The sequence below is a fragment of the Hippopotamus amphibius genome, chromosome 4 (assembly GCF_030028045.1).
Source record: "Hippopotamus amphibius kiboko isolate mHipAmp2 chromosome 4, mHipAmp2.hap2, whole genome shotgun sequence".
Lineage (NCBI taxonomy): Eukaryota > Metazoa > Chordata > Mammalia > Artiodactyla > Hippopotamidae > Hippopotamus > Hippopotamus amphibius.
Window position 1 is genome coordinate 36,277,919 of NC_080189.1, and position 23,501 is coordinate 36,301,419.

The 23,501-nt window shown below is 34.4% G+C and overlaps 1 protein-coding gene across 15 annotated transcripts in view; it reads right to left on the minus strand.

Annotated features, from left to right (window-relative positions):
* FOXP2 (forkhead box P2) overlaps positions 1 to 23,501 on the minus strand; it is a 554,125-nt gene that overhangs the window by 86,584 nt on the left and 444,040 nt on the right. The window contains exon 2 of one of the 15 annotated variants that reach the window (XM_057730893.1): positions 15,801 to 15,865. The exons of the other annotated variants lie outside the window; for them this stretch is intronic. Within the exon in view, the coding sequence (XP_057586876.1) occupies positions 15,801 to 15,803 (3 nt within the window). The 5' untranslated portion in view covers positions 15,804 to 15,865. The remainder of the gene's footprint in view (positions 1 to 15,800; positions 15,866 to 23,501) is intronic. 15 annotated transcript variants of the gene reach the window in all.

The following is a 23,501-nucleotide window of genomic DNA, read 5'->3' on the forward strand; positions in this document are numbered from 1 at the left end:
AAAAGGAGAAACAGATAAACACACAATCATAATGGGGGCTTTTAAAACACCACTCTCAGTAACTCTGTATAAGCAGATACAAATCTGATATGATAATAGAAGATGTGAACAAGACAATGAATAGATGATCTAACTGTTATACTCACACATATATCTATATGCATATACATAACACTGTACAAAATGATGGCAAAATATGCGCTCCTTTCTAGTGCATATTAAACTTTATCACAATAGATCATATCCAAGTCCATATGAAGCAAGTGGCAAGAAATTTCAAAGGCTTGAAACACTTAAGTTTTCCTACCACTGTGAAATTAATCAGTGTTAAAAGATAATTTAAGAAATCCTACAATATTTTGAAATTACTTTAATGACTAAATTATGTATGGGTTAGAAAAAAAATTATAATGGAAATTAGAAGAAATTTTAAACTGAATAATTATGCAACTACAATATATCAAGTTGTGGGATGCAGCTGATTCTGTGCTTAGTGGAAAATTTAAAACCTTAAATTCATACATCAGAAACAAAGAAAGATTGAAAAATCAACGATCTAATGGTCCACTTTGATAGGTTAAAAAAGGGACAGTAAATTAAAGCCAAAGAAAGCGGAAGAAAAGCAATAAAGTTAAGGACAGGAATCAATGAAATTTAAAAAACATGCAATCTGGATCACAAACATAATGTAAAACACAATACTATAAAACCCTAGAAGACAACATAGAAGACAACGTAGAGGACCTTGAGTTTGGCATTGTTTAGACACAATACCAAAAGCATGATCCGTGAAAGAAAAATTAAGTTGGACTTAATTAAAGTTAAACATTTCTGCTTTTCAGAGGACACCGATAAAATAGTGAGAAGACAAGCCACTGACTTGGAGAAGATGTTTCCAAGACACAACCAAAATATATAAAGAACTCTTAAAATTCAACAGTAAGAAAATAAACAACCCGATTAAAAAGTGGGCAAAAGATCTTAACAGATACCTCACCAAAAGATCTGAACAGATACAAATGGTAGTTTCTTCCAAAGCCTAGCAGTTATACCATACAATCCAGCAATCATGATCCTGTGTATTAACCCAAAATAAATTGAAAACTGTTGCCTACACAAAAACTCACAAACAAATGTTTATAACAGCTTTATTCATAATTGCCAAAACTTGGGAGCAAGCAAGATTTTCTTCAATAGGTGAAAGGATAAATAAACAGTGGAACATCCATACAATGGGATATTACTCAATTAAAAAATGAGTTGTCGTGCCATGCAAAGACATGAAAGAGCCTTAAATGCATATTGTTAACTAAAAGAAGCTGCTCTGAAAAGGCTGTGTACTGTATGATTCCAATTATATAACATTCTGAAAAGGCAAAACAATAATGATGTTAAACTGTGGACTTCAGTTAGTAATAATGTATTAATATTGGTTAATCAATTGTAACAAATGTACCACACCAATGCAAGATGCTAATAATAAGGGAAACTGAGGGCAAAGAGGGCAGGGCGTCTATGGGAACTTTTTGTACTGTTTCCTCCATTTTTCTGTAAACCTAATATCGCTCTAAAAAAAGTCTATTAATTTTTTAAAAGTACACCCATGTCCTAAAAAATACAATAGAGAAAAAAGAACAAAATGAATGACTCTTTGAAAAAAAATTGATATAATTTTATCAATACTGATCTCATAAAAATAAAAGACAGAAACAATAAGTGGAAAAGGAATATCACTATAGATCATATATGTATTAAAATAAAAGAATATTATGAAAAATTTTATGCTGGTGAATAAAACATTTTAGGTGAATTGAACAAATTCCTGGAAAAAAGCTTTAGCAAAAGTAGTAGAAAATTCGAACAATCCCACACCTATTAGAAACTGAATTAGAAAGTTTCCCACAGGTAAACAACCAGGCCCAGTTTAGTTTACCAGCGAATTCTTCCAAAATATGAGAAAAAAATAATATCAGTCTTATACAAAATCCTCCAATTAGTTTAGCATTTGAAAATCAATTAATATAATTTATCACAATAATAAAGAGAAAAGATTATGTGATTATTTCAATTTACACAGGAAAAAAAAGGTGAAATAATTCAACACCTGTTCAAGATGAAAACCTTTGGCAAATTAGGAATAGATGGGAACTTTCCTAATCTGAGAGAGTAGCTACAGAAACCTACAGCCAGCATCATACCTAGTGAAGAAATACAGAAAGCTTCCTCCCAAGATGGCAGAATGAAACAAATATATCCAGTATCTCCCAATTTTTTCATCATTTTACCGAAAGTCCTAAACAGTACAAGGACAGCACAATAAATCAATAAGTCGAAGAAATAAAAGTATCACTGTTCATGAATAACATGGCTGCATATGTAGAAAGTCCAAAAGAATCTACTTTGTACCAGAAAGATTAAGTGATTTAGCAATGTTGCTGGATCCAAAGTCAATATCTAAAAAACAACTGTATGTCTAGAGAGATAACGGTAATGTTCTATTTCTCAGTCTGGATGGTGGTTACGTGGGTGTATTCATTTTGTCAAAATCCATAGCTATATACTACTTCTGATTACTGCACTTTTTTGTACATATGTCATACTTTAACAAAAGATTATTTTATGTTGTTTAATGGCTATAGAGTTTCAGTTTGCAAGATGAAAAAGTTCTGGAGATGGACTGCCCAACAATATGAATATACTTAACACTACTTAATTGTACACTTAAGAACAGTTATGGTAAATTTTATGTACATTTCACAATCACCATTTAAAACTGTTTACTTTAGAAAAGATGAGTGGCATTAAGAAATTAACACTAAATGTAGGTGAATCTAAATAGCACACAGAAAAAATTCAAGTCAGAAACTTGTAGCCCCCCATTAGAGAAATTCTGCCTCCCTCCACTCTGGGCTGAGCAAAATTGTTACAGTAATACCAGATGGAAAACTATACTTAGAAATCAAAATTCCTCAATTTTAAGGCAGTATTCATCATAAAATATATCACTGATTTAATAATAACTTTTGGGTGAAGAAACTACCATATTTATACTTACCTACAGACATATCTGAAATAGGAACGTATGTGTGCCTTACAATCAAGAAAATGTGGGAGGACTTCCTAGGTGGCGCAGTGGGTAAGAATCCACCTGCCAACGCAGGGGACACGGATTCGAGCCCTGGTCCAGGAAGATCCCACATACCACAGAGCAACTAAGCCTGTGTGCCACACTATTGAGCATGTGCTCTAGAGCCCGTGAGCCACAACTATTGAGCCCATGTGCCGCAACTACTGAAGCTCACACTCCTAGAGCCTGTGCTCTGCAACAAGAGAAGCCACTATAATGAGGAGCCCGTGCACTACAATGAAGAGTAGTCCCCACTCGCAGCAAGTAGAGAAAGCCCATGTGCAGCAATGAAGACCCAACGCAGCCAATAAATTAAACAAATAAATAAATAAACTTATTTAAAAAAAAAAGAAAATGTGCGATACCTATAAAAATGAAGAAAGATGGACTGGTTTGACTGTCCTTGAAATGTAAACCCAATGCCTCAAGGTAGGTCCATCACCTTTTCTTAAGGGATCTTGACCACAAGAGTATTCAGGATTATGATAACAGAATCCAAAGAACATCAGCATTATAGGGGATAAAAGTTACTCTAGTACCATTTTACTTACATATTTACTAAATAAACAAGAACACACACTCTTTAGTAGGCTAATTATTGGAGATATAGAAATGAGAGTAGCCTCAGTCCTTGAAAGAAACTGGATTTATAGGGATGACATTTTTGCAATGAATCTGAGGTGAAATCATCCATTATCCATATTAGCGTGACTAGATAAGGTGATTATTAAGTACACAAGTGTGTATTTTAATAAAGAAAAATCTAGTCTGCTCTTTCAGGCAAGTTGAATGTAGCGTGCCTGGCCTGCTGTTGCAAGGACTATACAAGTTTAGTTGTGCTTGATCGAAGGCTAGTTATGCTGGCCAAAGGGCCACCAGTAACTCATGAAGTGCGTTTGTACAGATTTAGTCTCTAGGGCACATGGCTTGGGGGAATGAATGCAGCTGGATTTTGGCCCCAGTTGCCCGGTACCTGGTGGTTTTTTTTGTTAGGGAACAACTTACACAATGGTGTCCAATTGCCCGGCCTGGACATACACTGGCTTAGTAATAAAACACAGTTGCCACCTTTGCTGGCATTTGTGGTGATACCTGAACAGCAGAGCCTCTTGCATTGATTATCAATATGTAATGATATATCCTAATGAACTGGCAAAGAAAGAGAGGCTTGAGAATGGACAGTGAGGCACGTGACACTGGAAATACATATTATCTCTGCTCCACAGAAGAACAATACTATGTTTTTAAAGATTTTTGAAACTACATTCCGTTAAATTCTATTTGGGACGTTCGAACAGGTTTGTCTTCAAAAAATGGTATGAGCATGGAGAGGAAGAAGGCTTCAAGGCTTCAGGCATGGCAATATACTCCTGCCAGAGAGGCATACTAATAGATTCTGGTACTTTTTCATGTTCAGAGTTGGTAACTATAACCGTTGAGATTTACATGTAACACACTGACTCCTTTCTAAAAGGCTGTACACAGAAAGCCACTTTATGTTTGCAACAATTACTTAAATTATGTAATTTATATCTTAAAAATATGAGCATTGAGAGGAGCTCCAAATTTTTTTCATTCAAAAACAAAGGAAATTAACAGGGCTTTTTTTTTTTTTTTGGAACTGTAATGATTCTAAATTATTTCTGATTAACAAAGAGAATGGTCTGCTACTTCAGTGTCTATGATTACATTACAGTACAATGGAGAAAAGTCACTAATGGGTACCTCTGAGGTCAGGACTGAGACTGCAGCATTCAAATTTGTTTATTAATGAGTCCAGGACGGGGCTCTCCGAGGATGTCAATATGTGTTAATAGAACAAAATCTGAAGTACTGTTGAAACCTTCAACAACCAGACTATCTAAGAATATCATCCTAACATATAGCCTCTGAAATACGTAACCCTCTTCCAGATGCCTGGGACATGTAAGGAGGGGAGAACTTAATCAGAGCAACTGCCATTCTTTCATCAATGGCAAGAGGAAAATGGGATATTCAAGATGCTGAAAAAATTACTGCAAATATATGTGCACTTTTGGTCACTGCTTTTTGATGAAGAAAATATTGTGCATAATAACTCGAGAATGTATTTAACATAAATTATATTTGCATGAATTATGTTTATTCATATGGTCAGATACATAATGGCTTGCTTGATAAATGGCTGATTAGTCTTATAATCAGCCCAAGAGAGACCTGCTTCAAAAAACTCTCTCCTGGAGGCATCTGACTTTCTAGATATTTTCTGTTTTGCCTTTAAACAGTGAAACATTGCCAGATTTGGGCATCCCAAACAGTTTATTCCCAGCTTCCTGCTTGCAATCTGGGCATTGCTTCCTCCAGCTGGGATGTCTAGAAATATCAGACTCGCCATGAACCTCAGAGTTCCAAGAAGTACAACCAAGTGGGCAATGCAATGCCACTCCCAAAAAAGGGAGCATTTCAGGGGAACCATGAATTCTTTCTTTAATAATATGAGAAAGATGTAAAAGAAAGCATTTTAGGGGAACCATGAATTCTTTCTTTAATAATATGAGAAAAATGTAATATTCTTTTTAAAAAATATGAGGAGCAATAATTACTGCAGATGTCAGCAGTTTTAATCACTGTGTCTTTTTTTAATAAAATTTATTTATTTATTTATTTACTTATTTATTTATTCATTGGCTGCATTGGGTCTTTGCTGCTGCACATGGGCTTTCTCTAGTTGCAGAGAGCGGGGGCTACTCTTCCTGATGGTGTGCAGGTTTCTCATTGCTGTGGCTTCTCTTGTTGCAGAGCATGGGCTCTAGGCATGTGGGCTTCAGTAGTTGTGGTGCACGGGCCTTAGCTGCTCCTCGGCATGTGGGATTTCCTGCACCAGGGCTCAAACCTGTGTCTCCTGCATAAGCAGGTGGATTCTTAACCACTGCGTCACCAGTGAAGTCCCAATCACTGTATTTTGATGATGAGACTACTCCCTCCACCTAAGACTCTGCATGACATGCTCAGTTGTGGAACATATCTTTAATGTTAAGGAAATAAAAATTGAAATATTTCTCTATTGTTAGGTAGCCTTAATCTGGTGAAACTGGCCTTATTTTTTCATTTCATCTCTTACCTCAGAAACAGTCCCAATTCTTTTGACCAACTCCTTCTGCACACTGACCTGAATCGTCACATAATTTGGGAAGTTTCCCCTGACTGACCCCTGCTCTGAAATCCCAGTCTGGATCTGCAGTCCTTTTATATTTTTATACATTCCCATATCAACTTGTACGCTTCTGTATCATTGATTATTACACTTTGTTGTTACGATCAGGCTATTTCTCAATCTTAACACCTTCTTTTTTGGCTCCCCATATCCTAATTTCTTGGAGATTAGCCCTGGGAGTATGTGTGTTTCTTTTCTTGCAAAGGTAAGCAGAATACCTGCTCCTTATTTGACATTTAACTAACGGTGAATGAAAGAATGAAGTCCTTATAAAGCAATTTACCTCTATTACATAACAACATAAAATATCTCTACCCTTTGATGTTTGGTATACTTATATTTGGGTATCAAATTTTGCTTCTTATTCTTGCCATTATTGTAAACTCTTTTCTGGAAAGGAACTAAATCAGATTGTTTAGGTAGAACGTTTTGAGACCAGTATTATTTCATTGGAGCCATAGATCTGTGTTCAGGTAAATGTTTAATACTATTCTCTTTCTGATAATATAATGAAAAGGGTTTGTGGGTTCAAGAAAATAGAAAAATTAACACAGAAATGCAGTGGTTAGTTACAACATAGGAAGTTAATACTGTAAAGCCTGTAGCAAGAGAGTATTATAATTAAGGTAGAGAAATTAAAACATCTTAGGATGTTCACCTGTATCTCAGTTACTAGGCATGAATGATCAATTAAGGCAGGTACTATACAATCCATTTTATGAATCGTATGGGTGCCTATTTCTTATTCTGTTTCCTCATAAGTTCATTATGTTATAAATAATATGCACTTGTTTTTTTTGCAAAGATGAACTGAGTTTTAAAGGTTGAAGTACTGTATCTGAAATAACTGTTTTTAATAAAATGTATATGGGGGTACAGTGTCTGCCACTTCTTGATTTTGACTTTTACTTGTCCTGTAAGTAGTTTACAATCCTGAAAAAGTATCTTTACCTAGTAAATATAAAATACATATGTAGGTACACACAATGGGGATTTAATTCTACCTGCTGGCATTTAAAAACTAGCTACAACTTCAATTCACTGTTTATAGTTTAATAGAAGTTGTGCCCAAATAGGAGGTGTCAATAATAGGACTTATTTCAACATATGCTCATTCTTATAAATACAGACTTTGCTTAAATACCTGCCACCTTTTAGAGCCTTTCAGTGAAACATTGGAAGGAACATTTTTGCTCCCCAATGCTTGTGTTTTAAATAATCCCATTATTAGAACTGGCCCTCACTTGTTATTCTGTTTTTGCAAACTTCTTGTTTATTTAGTTTACCTTATTCATTTGCTTTGTGTATAGAGTTTGTTAACAAAGTCAGCTTCAAAGTGAGAATACTTAACGCAGCATCTTTCCCTGATCAACAATGCATTCAATCTTCATCCATTTGCTAAGGTTGATTGAAACAAAGCACTGATCAGGCAGCTGTGAAAAATATGTAATACTACCAGCTGTAACTTACAGCCTAATTAAGTTGGGGGTGGGGGTGAGGGTGAGGTGGGTAGCCCATCGTAGGCGATTTGCCTAAATGGAACCTCCCATTAACCTCACAAGACACTGAGTAAATTTAGTATGTGGACTTGGGATATTTTTCTTAAAAGAGTTTGCACTCTATATACTTCATTATATAGAGGAATTACTTAGATGTTACTTAAATATTATAATAAACTGACTGTTGAAGAATGCATGTTAATATATATGGTTAAAATAGGTTACATTTTGATACATAACAATAAGCCAACGATCTTATTGTTTTCGAAATGTGTGTATATTTGTATCTTCGGTTTTCTGAAAGATATATAAAACAGATCCTTCTAACTTCACCTAATAGCAATGCTTCCAAAATACACATGGAAGCTTTTTAAAATAAATTATGTGAATATCTTCATAATATTTAAACAATTGTCTTGTGGATGTGTAATGGGTCAACTGATAAATATTTACTTTTAGTATCAGCACTTTTTTCAGCATAATATAAATAATAAAGGATAGAATCTATTTGCATTGCAAGCTGCTTCAGTACAATCATAGTTAAATGATCTTTAAAATTCTAGTAATTAAATATGATATTGCACAGTGTATAACAGTGTCTTCCAAAAATGAGTTACAGGAAACAAGGTACTCTGCACAAGAGGGAATCTGAGGCTAAGTAAATTTGGGAAATACTTTATATGTGAAGATTCAAAATGCATATTACCACATGATCGGCTTATCTAGAAACATACAAATAGTCTATAAACATGAAAAACTATTTAACTTTTCAATAGTCAAGAAAATGCAAATTAAAACAATGATAAGGAGTTAGTTTTTGATTGATCATGTTAGGGAAGACAGAGAAAAAGATAATCTTCAGTGTTAGCAAAGAAATGGGAAAAAGGGGATGTCCACATATAGAATGGGCAAGCTTGGCTCGTTGTTCTACAAACTGGCACTGACTTTCAGGCTGGGGGTATGTACCAAAAATATGTTTATATTTTGAGCCAGCAACTCTTTCATGACTGCAACCTAAAAAACAGTAAAAATTAAGGATGTGAAATCTATACACACACACACACACAATCTAAGTTTGGAATTTTTTTCTGAGCTATGTGTGGTGGGATAAGATAGGTATACCTATATCTGTATATCCATATTTTTTTATTATCTCTTTCCTTTTTCAAAAATGGAAGTTTTCTTTTTTAAAAGATGTAAAAATTCCTTGAAAAATAATGTTTGAATTCATTTAATGTAAAACTGCATAGTAAACTTTAAAGCCTCTAAAAATATCTGGAAATAAAACCAAAGCAGAAACTATTCAACTTTATGATTTTTAGCAGTCAATATTCTGAACCTTATAGAATTTACTGATATAGAACTCAAGGAACTGAAAGACAGGTATTTACAACTGAGTGACCAAAACCAAAGACAATAAAAACAAAGAATATCTCAGATGACCCTCAAATGTTTTATCATTCAGTCCACAAAGCTGAACTTCATGCCTCAATTTGTTGCAAGGAAAGATGAGAGCTAACTCATTATTTGAAGAAGCCACTTAAAGTGAATGGACATTTGCCGAAATATCAAGCTGATGTCAAAAGATGCCAATTTTTAACATAATAGAATGCTGCATTACTTTCATCTTCTTAGATGTTACCTGTACTTTTATTATTATAATACCCATTGTTCTAAGACAATATATCCTTAAATGTAGACTCCTTAATAGTCCAAAGAGACAGGTTAAAAGTAGTTACAGACTATTATTACCACTACTTGAAAGTAAATCTAGAGAAGAAAGGCTAATCAAGAAGGAGGGCAATATTTACAGATTTGGATTAAAACAGATCAGTAAAGAAAATAGGACCTGATAGTTTCAACAGAAATGAGGAGTGACGCTATTTCATGAGAGGTGAAGAGGGGAATATAAATTAGGAATAATCATTTGTATCTGCTTAAAAGAAAAAAAAGTCTTCCTATAAAAAGAAAAACATTATGTTTGTGGGAACTCTTATTTCCTATGATATATATTTCATTTTAAATCATATGTATTTCATTTAAAATCAAATAATCTGTCCAACAACAGATTATTCTAGTGATCTTAGATAAGCACATATCTAAACATGAACTCCAAATAATAAAATAAAAATATTACTGATAGGCATAATGCAAATGAAAATTATTTTTAGAATTACATACATAATAAAGGCCATGTCTCTAAATAATTTCTCCACCAAGAATGCCACATAAAAGACGTGCTACTTCATGTATTCACAACTTCAACTTAGAAAGGTTTTTTTTTAAATAAAGAGAAATGTTTCATGATGCAGATTATTATCTGATTCAAATCTCACAGCAACTCTTTACATTTGTGTTTAAGAAATACTGTAATAGCATCTCAGTTATTTCTATCCTGTCCCTATTAGTCCAATATGGTAGCCTCTAGACACATATGGCTATTTAAGTTTAAGTTTAAATAAATTCATATTAAAGTAAACAATGAGTTCCTCAATCACACCAGCATATTTCAAGTGTTCAGAAACCACAAATGGGTAGTAATTCCTCTGCGGACAGTGCACATACATAAGATACCCAACAGTGTAAAATGTTCTATGGTCAGGGCTGCAGAGAGGGCTGGGGAGAAACACAGGCCCCTAAGCAGCTCGTAGGCGGTGCCAAAAAAGCCTCCTTCAAGGCATAAGCCTGTGCGTAGCTTCTGGGATCATGGTTCACAGTGTGGTGAGTCAGTTCAATAATAGTTATCCCCATGTTATAGATTAAGATCTATGCTCAGAGAGGGAAATGCCTTTCCTAAGGTCAGATATGTATAAGCTGAATTAAAGTTTAAGGTCTCAACTGGGACCTAAGAGAGATCATTTTGAAAAAAAATCCCTATGTATTTGTCACTCAAAATATAACTGAATATAATTCACTACAAGGTAGCTGAATACAGTAAGTACCGGCACAATTTTCTCAAACGTTTTGTAGTTATATTACTAAAAACTACAGTGCTGCCATTAACCTTATATTATCTAAATTTACTGGGTATACACAATCTCCAAAAATATGTTGCACTAAACTTTAGACAAGTGTTCAAGGGCTAACTGTATTGATCAATACAGAATAACAGTAAAGGTCTAACAAACATGGGAAATCAATCTTTTAAAAACCTACTTAACCAGTTAGATAATTTGGGTGAATGTGCTATAGCTGTCAAGTCAATCAGTATTCAATGCCTGCCCTGCATATGTAGGCATAATGGAATTTAACTTAATGGAATTTAGTTGGGAAAATACTGGATATAAAACAGTACTTTTAGGAGCTGTTTCAGATGTGTGGACAGAAGATGATCACTAGATTGTTTTGAGCATATAAAGGATTTTGAAAAAAGGCAACATCTTAATAAAACAATTTTGGAAGAGTAAAAGTCCTGAATAAACTGAAAGTTTCTTTTGCTACTGAGAATTTTGAGTTTCTGACTTCCCTAGAAAAAGCACATAGTATAATCATAGAATCCTTTATTATAAACAAAATAATTACGCTTTATTTAAAATAGATTATCTGAATTTTTCCGTCTTTGTCTAACTAGGTATATCCTGCATGGCCAAGAAGAGAATACACATATCTACCCTTTATTGACTTATCCCTCAAGATTAATTCATCGTTCTCCTCCTCAGCCAAACACAAATACCAGCCCTTACATGCTAGCAAAGAATTGGCCAGTACTTCTCTTGTCAGAATTTCAGAGCAAGAAGGGCTCTCAACGCTGTAAATGGCTTTAATGCTTCTTTGGATAGATCTGCATCGAAGAAGCACTGCAGTAGCAACAGGCTTGAGAAATTCACGCAGGATCCCCTAGGCAGCCTGCAGGCAGTGGGAGAAAAGCCTGTATCAGTACAGCTCTGTGAGGGGCTTTCTGGTCCTGATTCACTGTTTGGAGAGTCAAGTTCAAGAAATAGCAAGCTCTAGGGTTTGCTGCAGTGCACATTAAAATGGCAAAGCTCTTCCCTCTAATATCTGGTCAAGAAAATGTCTTTAAATTTTCATGATAGTCTCACTTATAGGCAGAATTCATTTTGTTAAATTTGTAATACTAGAAAAAAAAGTAACAAATTGTTTTTGATAGGAATCAAAACTACCTGAATTAAGTGAATAAAAGGAATAACAAGCAAATTTATGTTCTAAAAGGGATATTGCAAAACTGTAAGGCATAGCACACTCTGCTCTTTAGGTAGGGGAATGCAGCCTCAGAGCCCGTGCGATGGCATTTTGTAACATGGAAATTTACATAGTAGGCGATCATGAATATGTATGTATTGCCTATGTGTATCATAACAGTAACATACACACACTACTATATATAAAATATATAATCAACAAGGACCTGCTGTATAGCACAGGGAACTCCACTCAATAGTCCATAATAATTTATATGGGAAAAGAATCTGAAAAAGAATGGATATATGTATATGTGTAACCAAATCACATTGCTATACACCTGAAACTAACACAACAATGTAAATAAACTACACTCCAATATAAAATAAAAATTAAATTAAAAAATAATAAAAAGAACTACTGACCTCTGGTTTGGTATACTAGAACAAGCATCCAGGTTATAAGAATAACCTTCCTTCTCTACCTTTGTTTCAAAAATAATAAAATTATATCTGTGCTGGGAAAATAAAATAAAAGGTGTCAGCAGAGGACCAGAAAGTTTGAGAAATCAGGTATAAAGTGAGCCGATGAAAAGGCGTAGATTGACAAACAAAAGAATATGGAAAAATGCAGCCCCAAATGCCAGTAGTGAATTTTACTTCCCAGAGAACACAAAGGGCAAGGGTGGGCCATGGCACAAGCATCAGGGGAATTAATTACAATCCACCATTGAGAATGGGCAGGCCCGTAAGACACCTACTCCTCCCACACACTCTCCAAGGAACAGAGCAAGGCTTCTCACAGAAATGGCTTTTGCCTTCAAGTCTGAGAAGTGCAATATTAGTCTAAGAAAACAAACTATCTGTCTGGAGAAAGCACCCAACATGGTTGTAGGAATGCAAACGATAAGCAAAGCAGAGTTGAGAATTAACTCTCAGACTCAATTACAGACTTAAAAGTAAAGTGGGCCATGCTAAAGGAAGAGCAGCAAGTAGTGGTGGCAGTAAAGTGAAGACCCAAAAGTGAAGCCTGCCTTTCAACACATTCCTGATGATTAAGGGAGGAGTTTATTGTTGAAAGAAATCTACACCACTGTGCAGAAAATTTACCCCAGCTATCAATCCTACTCATTAGCCAAGTCCTTCATTCATATATTGAACCAACAACCAAAAAGCATCAGACATTTGAAGAAAAACCAACAGCATAAAGAAGAATGAAAGAGACTAACAAATAATTTGTATACTCAGAAAGATTTTAGTGGCTCCATAAAATAAAAATAGCCTGCTAGCTGTTTTCTTTAAGAGCTATCATTTATAGCAGAGAATCAACAGAAAAAAAAGATACTTAAGCCTATCATTTGAATAATAAAGACAATCATTAGAAGAGCTCAAAATAATAGTAGAACTAGGCAAAATGCGTGTTGGTGAAAAATGACTAAATTCCTATTCTTTTTGTAGCAAGGAGTCAGCATATTCTATCTGTAGTTGATAAATCAAGAAATAGAAGCAGTATGTTTCATATAATAAAAGCTGTAGGAGATCAGGAGAAACAGCCAGTTACTTGGGGGACAAAAACAGCATTGTTTGAATTCACTTTAAGTGTTTGGATATGCAGACAGCCAAAATGTCCTGCTAAAGAGAAATATTCAGTTCTCAGTTCATGAACTGGCACATCAACTGGCATCTATTCAACATGCTTGGAAATCTTTCTAATGACAAAGCTCCAGCAGCAACCAGCCACCTGTATATTGGTATATTGTTGAATGCTCCAGAAAAGCAATTCCCTTCACATTCCAAAGAGCAATAGTTGGGAAAATATGAATTGTAAGTTTCTTGAGGGCAGAGAGTATCTCATTTTCTATCTTCAAGAGACCTAAAAACACAGAATCTATAAAAGGTATTTTCTTCTGGAGATGGGGGAGAAGAACCACTTTTTATTGTTTTGGACCATTTTATATGCACTTTTTTACTGTTGTACAGGCAGTAATTAATTTTTTTAAAGTATTTTTAAAAATCTAAGTCAACTATGGGGCTGAGAATAGGTGGTTAAAAACTGAATGAGCTTAAAATAAATATTAAAGACACTTTAAAACAAGGATGAGAACACCTGAATATTCATTTGACACTAAGAATGACAAACTTTATTCTCTCATGTTCACCAAATCAGGAGCTGATTTGAACTTGGAGAACTTTACGTAACTAGGGAGAGAATGATATCCTCTTTTTATAGTGGTTTAGGAAATATTTCCATATTTCTACCCTTGCTTATGCCTTTATTCAAGTATTTTATTCACATATTGTTGGAAAAAATGGCAACAGAAATCAGCATAACCTAAATTGAATTAATCACAATTTTTCAGTTTTAAGAATTACTATGCTTATATGTATTTAAAGTTGGTTCATTCACATAATTAAAGCTGGAATTTAGTAATAATAATAAAACACCTAAAATTTAAAATTAATTAAATAATGAGAACCTACCAAACATTTAAATAGTATTAGTTAAAAAGGCTTTAGAAATACTCATAATATTTTGTTAGTAAAACTGCTTTTACTAGTACAAACTACGATCTATAAATGCATTGCAATAGCAAGAAATTTTGTGCTAGTTCAAGAGAAATTATTTACAATAAGCAATATATTGTTAAAATATATTTAAGCACTAAATAGAAGAACAACAATATGAAGTATTGTTTGGAATCTTGACATTTTGAAATATTTCAAATGACTGTTCTGGGGGAAAGCTTCTTACAAAAATCTCATTTAAGGTGAAAAGGCTGCCAATCGAATATTGACATATATTACCGTTTCAGAATTAAGAAGCAGAAATAATTTGATATAATATACAGAACTTTAAAATATTAAATAAAATCAAAGAAATAGTTAACCAGTAACACTATAAGTCATTATTAAATGTATTATAAGATGCAAATATTGTTTAAGTATATGTGCATATTTAATGCACGAATTAAAGTCATCAAGCATTCTTTAAAGTGTCATTTAATTTAACAAATGATAATAAAGTATTTATAAATGGAATCTTAGTAAAAAAGTAAACATCACTAAAAATACTTCCAATAACTCGCACTACACTAAACCTTTTTTTCCTCCCTACATTCCAAAATCATTTTTACTCCTGTAATACCGCACATATCTTAGACTAAGTGATAGAAAGTTTTATTAAAATCAGACTATAAGTAGGCCTTCTTCAGTTCAACCATCATATCTATCTGATACTCAGCAGTTGCCAGGTGAAAAATTCAGTCAAGCAAGTTTTGTAGACAAAACCCCAATAAGATTATATTACTGAAACTATCTTACTTTTAAACCTATTTACTCAAAACAACTGGTTGGTGAAGACACAGATTTGCTCTTCACAGACACATACAGAGCAGCCAAATAAACAGCCAAAACTCTGTCAAATATAATCACAGAGCATAAACTGGGGTGGGACCTAAGATACTGCATTTCTAACAAATTCCCCAGTGATGCTATTTGCCCAAGGAACACACTGTGTAGGGAGGCTCTAGATTAAGTGTCTCCTAATCATGACTAATCCTCTGAATCATCCAGAGCACTTGGTAGAAGAAATACAGATTTTCTGACTTTCACTGAAAACAGTAAATCTCCATGTTGAGTGAGACTCAGAAAAATGTGGACTAGGTGGCTGTCTAAGTTTGGGAAACACTAATTTAAAGACTGCTAAAACTTAACAAAAACTCCATTCTTTAGTGTCTCACTATTCCCAACAATATATACATATTTCAGAAACTCTTCTTGGTCAGTAAGAAAAAACATGAGATGGCAAATGGAGAGAAAAAAAAGCCTTGACTATTGCTTACCATTATGTTTTCACTCAAAACTGTACTTCCTTCCCGATTCTATGAAGAGATATTTAAATGAAGCACTATAAATGACAGAAGAAAAATAAAATTCCACAGAAACAAAACAAAAGATTACTCTTTAAAGTACCTACTGTATGCCAGCCCCTCTGCTAGGCGCACATGTGTACATTTCTCATTGTGTAGCATGGAAAAACGAAGTGGTGTTCCCCCGAAGTCATCACAATCTAGCCAAGAAAAAGGTGGAGCAGCCTTCCATCCTGCACAGATTTTTATGGTGGCAAGATAAAACTACCTTATCCAGGAAGTGATGAACTCTAAGATCTATTCTACCCCAGGGAGCAGAGAGGAGGGAAAGACTTAAGTGGGCAAAGGTACGAAGGTAGAAAATGCTGGGGCATATTTAGGGCAGAGTGAATATTTTGATTATTTTTGAGAGTCAGTTAAAAATAGGGAATGACAAGACACACAGCAGGAGGGGGGGATTTTAGAAAAATAGCACAGACCCAAGAATGCCAAAGAAGTGTTTCAACTGTCAAACAGAAGAGAAGGTGTAATGAGAGTAAAGTGTTGGTTCAAGAAAGATAAGGACATGTAAACTAAGTGAAGAAATATAGGAAGTTGTCAGAATTGAAAAAAAAGTAAAATTTTCGACAGCATGAGTTGGAACACTGCCTGGTGATTGTCAAATCCTTTTTGTGTTCCTGTTTTAAGTGGGTGGAGTTGGAAATCCTTGGTTTGTAGTAGGTGGATGCAGAAAGCAAAGTCAAGGTGCTCAAGGCAGCTAAGATGACTCAAATATTCAGGTACTCTTCTAATGTGGGGGGTGGGGGAGAAGCTTTCTTTAAATGCTCTTTGTAGTAGTTATTAAAAAAAATTAAAACCACCAGAAAAATGTCACAGGTGATGTGACATAAAGGAGAGATCCTGGAGGCAGACAGAGCTGAATTTGGATCTTGACTTAATTCTGTACCAAAATGTGAGTCTAGACAAGTTATTTTACTTCTCAGTTATGCTCAGCTTCCTCAAGAGAAAAAAACAGGTGTAATAAAAATTATTGCAAGTGGTTTCTACACCTGAAAGAGTGGGCTTGTGCCAAAGTGATCACAATGCGATTTTGCCTCATAAAATCCTACATATTCAATATTTTCACCAACACCCCAGTAAGAGGCTAAACAAAAAAACATTTTAATTCAGTTGGAGAGCAAATTTGTTTTGCAGGGAATTGAGAACTAAAAAAAGGAAAGGGATTCGTTTTCAGTAAGAATGATGTAGGAATGCCTCTATCAGAAGTCACAGAACTATTTGTACAGAATATGCTTCCAATCGTTTACCATCGATCCCTGAAATTTTACTATATAAAGCCCACCGTGTAAAGCAGAAATATCTGCTGTTGTAACTCGGCTTCAAAAACAACGTCTCTATTTGTGTCTGTCTTCCTTCCTTCCTCTCTCCATCCCTTTCTTCTTTCCTTTCTTACATTGTTCCCCTCATACTCTAGTTTTGATTTTATGAACAGAAAGAAGGTTTTTGTTGTTGTTGTTTAGGGATATGTTACTATGTCATATCTTTGTATCCATACTACATATACTAAAAGCAGAATTAAGCAGGGGTATGTATGTCTAAGAGTGATTTTAGTGATTAGTTTATTGAGTTGCTCTTAAAATTTAAAACTGTGAATACAGTGAAAAAGAGACTATCATAATATTTTTGCATATATTTCACTCCAATTACATGTTCTGTTTTCACTAAAAGATTTTTCTAAAAAGTGAAGAGCTATATTTTATTAATTACTAAAAATTAACCAATTACTTAAAAAGTTCAAAATCTTAACGTATTTAAATGTCTCATAAAATAATGTTCTTCAGATTTATATTAATCCACCTTAAATTTTGGAGGGAAAGGAAAGAATACTCACATTGTGATTAGGTTCTTAGAGTCTCTTATGAGAAAATAGTTGCTAAGTTTTAACTCTAATGAGTAGCTATTCTTTTGGTTAAAAATATCATAAAGTATAACAAATATGGTGAGAGTAAAGCTGTCATAACTAGAAAATTTTAACAACCATGGATATACCCTTCCCTTTCATACAGTTTGTCCCAGAAACAGGCATCTCTAAAAGGTGATGATACAAAGTTTAAACTTAAATGTCCTGACACTGGGGGAGAGAGACAAAATGGTAGTCACAAGGCACAAACAGATTTAATAAATAATATAAAGAGAGGTACTAACCTAGCTATGAGTTTACTCATCTTCAGATTTCTGTCCATTTCAGATGAAAGTGGATTCTATTTCCTTTAAAGATGAATTACCTCCACCTGTGCCCTTGATGCCAGCACTCTCCCCCAATCATCTTTCAGACATTGTTTCAACTCTATCCTTTTCCTTCTTGCTTTTTTAATCTTTTCATCTCCACTGCCCCCTCTCCCCAAGACTTTTCCTCAGTTCTACTCCCTCAAGTCTTCATCATATCATCTCCCTATTAATCAGTATTTTCCCCAAAGGACTAGTACATTACTTGTCTATATATACTCTTTTTTTCCCGACCTTCATTGGAGTATAATTGCTTTACACTGTTGTGCCAGTTTCTGCGGTACAATAAAGCAAATCAGCTGTATTTATACATATATCCTCATATCTCCTCCCTCTTGAGCCTCCCCCTCCCTCCCAAGCCTCCCTCCAACCCTCCCTATCCCACCCCTCTAGGTCATCAGCAATTGAGTTGATCTCCCTGTGTTAGGCAGTTGCTTCCCACTAGCTATCTATTTTACATTTGGTAGTATATAAATGTCAATACTACTCTTTCACTTTGCTCCAGCTTCTCCCTCCCCACCTCCCCATGTCCTCAAGTCTGTTCTTTACATCTGCACCTTTATTCTGCCACTGAGTTCATCAATACCATTTTTTAGATTCTATATATACTCTTTTAGTTACTACTCAAGTCACTGTTATGGACTATACTCTTTGAAACCACTCTTACCAAATCTAATAACTTTGTTCATGTCTCATCGCACAGTTTTAAAACCACCTTCAGTCTGTGATAACGCTTTTTAAAAAATCTCTTCTATTGTTCTTTGACTGCAGGCTCCTGGTTCTCTACTGTCATACAGATTCACACTCTTTACTGGTTATTCTTTCTTTCCTTTTACCCAATGTCTCCTCTTGGGAATTCTCTGTGGTTGTCTTCCTCTTTGCAATTTCCTTCAAAACAATGGACTCTAATCTCCTGCAAACGGTAAGACTTCCAAAGATGCACTGCCTCCAAGTCATCACTGTCTCCTGAATATGGATATCCTACCAGCAATGCAAATACAGCTCTCAAGCAACACTTTTTATCACCTCCAACTTGCTTACTGCCCACCATCAAACCTGCTATTCTTCCTGTGTTCAATACAGAAATCTAGGCACAAAATTCCAGGAATCTCAAATTCTTTTCATTCCTCTAATTAACAATATACCTTTTAAATCAAAGTGTTGCATTCTCCCTTAAATCTGTCCTCTTATTTCCTTACCTTGTCCTTCCAATAGTTAATATGACCATTTCTATTTATTTTTTGGACAACATCCTCTCACCTAGACACATGGACTCTACTATTTTTTCTATTCCCAATCACTTCTTCCTATTGCTCCCAAGGATATCTTTAAATAAGATACTCTAGTTATGTTACATCCACTTCGTTGCTCAAAAATTTTACAGAATACTTAAGGTTTTTAAAAAAAAGCCAACTAAAACTTCAAATTCTGGCTGTGGTTCATATGTTTAAAGACTATACTCCAACCTCTTCCCCACAATGTTCTCCAATTCCTGAGATACAATACACTATGCCCCAACTTGAAAACCACCTTATCCTTTTTTTCTTCCTATTCTATAACTTAGCTTATTCTGTCCTCATCACCTGGAATGCACTCTATACTTCTAGTGTGATGAACTTCTGCTTTGTTTTTTTTTTCTCATAACTTCACCTCAAATAAACCTCTTCCATCTACTTGTCCTCAATTTCTCAGTACAATGATTAAATCTCTTTTTACAGTTTGCATTGATTTTTCACTCCTAAATTATGTATTTCCCATCTTCATAGTATACACTTTCAAATGTAGGTAATCATTATTCTACTGAAAATTTTTGTAGCATGGTGAGTTATACATACGGTGTGCTCAGTGAATATGTGTTGAATGGAACTGAATGTCAGGGGGCTGTGTAAGAATAATTCCAAAAGCGTGAAATGGATTAGTATAGACATACAAGATCAAAAGAGTGATCAATCAATGTGGACTGCACTGGTGAAAAAGCATTCATGTGGGATAGTAATTGAGCTGGACCATATATAACCAGTAGAGTCTGATAAGAAAAGGGAGGAGGTTACAGAGTGATAGCAACACACGAAAAGGAACAGAAAAAAAAAAGGAATATTGTATGTTTGGGAATAGAAAGTAGATATATCAGTCAGGTTGGGAAAGGAAAAGAGCCCAGCGGTGGGGGCACATAATTGCAAGGTTTAGGTTTGTAAAGCTTTATCCAGCAGACACTGGGCAGACATTAAGAACTGTACACAAGTTATGAGAAAAGAGAAACAGGAGCAATTATTTATCCTATAATGGTATCAATATAAAAAGAGTTTATGTGCTAATTAACAATGATAGCATTGATCGTTCCAGACATTTTGTAGGACTTTTCTAGAAGTACAATTTCTCAACAGAATTGTAACCTCTGTACTCATTTCTATAGCTTTAAGTAGTCAATTTACAACAAGTGCTATGAATATATTTTACAAGATCAAAGTTGTATGTTAGTCACTTAGCATTTTCATCTGGTCAATTCAAGGATCCATTCTGAGCTTTACCTATTTAAATGTTCGATATTTCAATATCAGACAAAGTATCAACCTTATATCATCCCCCTTTCTTTTATTTTAAAGTCAGGATGACCCACTAATCAGTTATTTTTCAACTGTTAAGGCATAATATTTGTCTGATGGATAGTAAACAGACAACCTGGAAAACCAGGGAAACCCTGTACAGCAACTGATCTTGCTTAGATGTGTACGGAATAAAAAAAGGGAAAACGATTGTAAGAATTAAGACTTTGTAACTATTAGGCTTATTCCTCTAAACATTAGGAAATAAACGCCCTGTATAAGTTAAAAAAATAAGTCTCTTTTTTCTAGCTGAAGTCCTAACATAAGAATGAAAGTCCTAACAAAATCAACAGTCTGGGATTTCGCGAATTGCTTTAAAACGTTTCTGGGGGAATCATTAAAAATCCTTGAATTTTTCTTTTCTAAAACCTCAACTTATAAATTAGACTATCTCATAGAAACCTTAAAAGTGTCCCCAACAAACCACAAGTAGTCAGGTAATATGCAAGGTAATTTCAAAAGTGATCATGAAATTGATCTGGTTTTTGAAAACTTATTATAGGTAAATGTGATTCGGAACATCTGGGAAAGGGAGTGGTTTCTTTCTTTGACAGATACATAGAATTAAACATAAAATACACAGCTTGCCGAAATTAATACCTATGAACCATGGCTCAAGACTAAAGAACGATCAGATCATCAAGCGTTCAATGACTAGTGAAGAGGTATACGGACAGTCACTTAGATTCTTTAGTTCTCTCAACTGTAAAATAAAGGCGTTGAATTAGATGACTCTTAAGGCTCCTTTAAGCTAACATATTCCATCAGTCATTACAGGACGGAAATGCATGCTGATTAGACACCCTCACCTCCTTATTCTGGCAACACACTAACAGGGCACCACCCTTCCAACAATGCAGAATGACGATGTAGGCAATATACAAAAGGACAGGGGTAAGCATGCAAAAGAAAGTATATTTTCCAGCCTTAATATGTAAAAAAAGTATATTTTTCACCCTTAATATAAGAGAGTATAAGAGATATGCAACTTATGGGCAACAAGGATTTAGGGAGAACTAGAGATAAAACAACAGTACACATGTTATTCATATTATTTTATCTTTTAATGTTATATTGATTACCTATGTATCAAGAACATATTCACTAGGTTTGCATATATAACATTAAATTTCTAAAACTGTAAGCTTGTTTATTAAATTTTGATATCATTTCGCCAACACTCTTTCTGTCTCTACACAACCACATGTGAATTTATGAATTATGCTTAATTTAATAAGAATTTATCTCCGCGATATTTACTTGATGCCTCCTTTTCACTGTAGCATCTCTTAAGAATACTCTTAAGAGTACTTAAGATTGCTTTAGTTCTCTTACTCGCATGCTGTACTGTCTGTTTTAAGCCCCACTAAATATTTTACATCTCAAATTCTAAATAAGAACTAAGATATTATACTGGTATTCTGGAGTGTGATGTTATAACACAGAGAACTGGAATGGTAGATTACTTCTGCTATTATTGCAAAATATCTCACACTATCTCTCTTAAGAGAGAAGAGGAGGAAGATCTGCTAGGATGGTAATGATGACTTCAGGGAAAAGAGCTCAGGAACACGGTGGCAAGAGCCGTGAACAGAATTTCATGCTGTTCCTCAATGCTCAATATGACAAAAGTTTTATCTTGTAAAGCTTAACTTGATAGAAGACTTTATTCTTTATTTTATCAGTAGTGTGACTCTGCACCAAATTTCTTATCATTCTGATAAGGAATATAATTTATTGGAAGTAAACAAGTGCAATTTCATCTGTGTTGTATGGTGCATTATATGATTACAGCATGACTGAATCCTGCTAACAGTAACCTTTCTGAACTCTGTTGGATAAAGATTTAAAGTACGACGAGCAGTTTCAGGTTTAAGTTCGAATGGCGGTGGGAATCACGTACTGCTTGACATGACATCCTACGTGTGAAAATATAGGAAAAATCTGGTTATTTAGAAATATTTTTAAGTAAACATACTGCTACATGAATGGTGCCAATAATAAAAATTTGATTCTACAATTTGTCAATCGTGTGCAAATAACTCATTTGCCTAAAGAAAATTACCAATGTAAAAAATTTAACTTCAAAAAGAAGAGAAAGAAAAATGAATTGCAGATAGAACTCAATAAAAACCCATGAACATTCTTTTACATGATTGTTTAGATATGTATGTGTATGTATGTTTGTGTATGTGCATGTGCTCATGAGCTGTGAAAATTGATCCACTAGGATGACTTGTTTTTTGTGCCTTTCACTTATTATGATACTACAAGTGACGTGGAAATATCTAAGGTATAGAAATACAAATAATAAATACAGAATACACATTTTATCAGTGATGTTTAGAAAGATGTGAGAACTACAGAGTGAACTATTAGAAGTTAATACAGACTATATTTCATATTTGTAGAGACTATCACTAACAGCTCATTACAAATACTTTTAAATGTGAAAGGAAAAATATAGTCTGTTCGAATGGGCAACACAAATTCACATTATTGCCACATACATATTCTAGTGTGTGTATCAATTTATTTGATGAAAATTATATTAACAACAACAAAACCAGATAACTAAATAAATAATCCTTTCATCAGCCCCTGATTCCTGCCATACTAATGCTTTGGTGAATCATCAAGGGGAGTAAATTATTCATTATAAATTTCAAAGAGGAGTCTCCATTGAAAAAGCTCTGCTACTGGTCCTTCTTGGAACCAACATCAAGAGAATTCATGGCAGTCTCAAATATTGCAATAAAATAGAAGGTGAGAGGCAATCACTCAG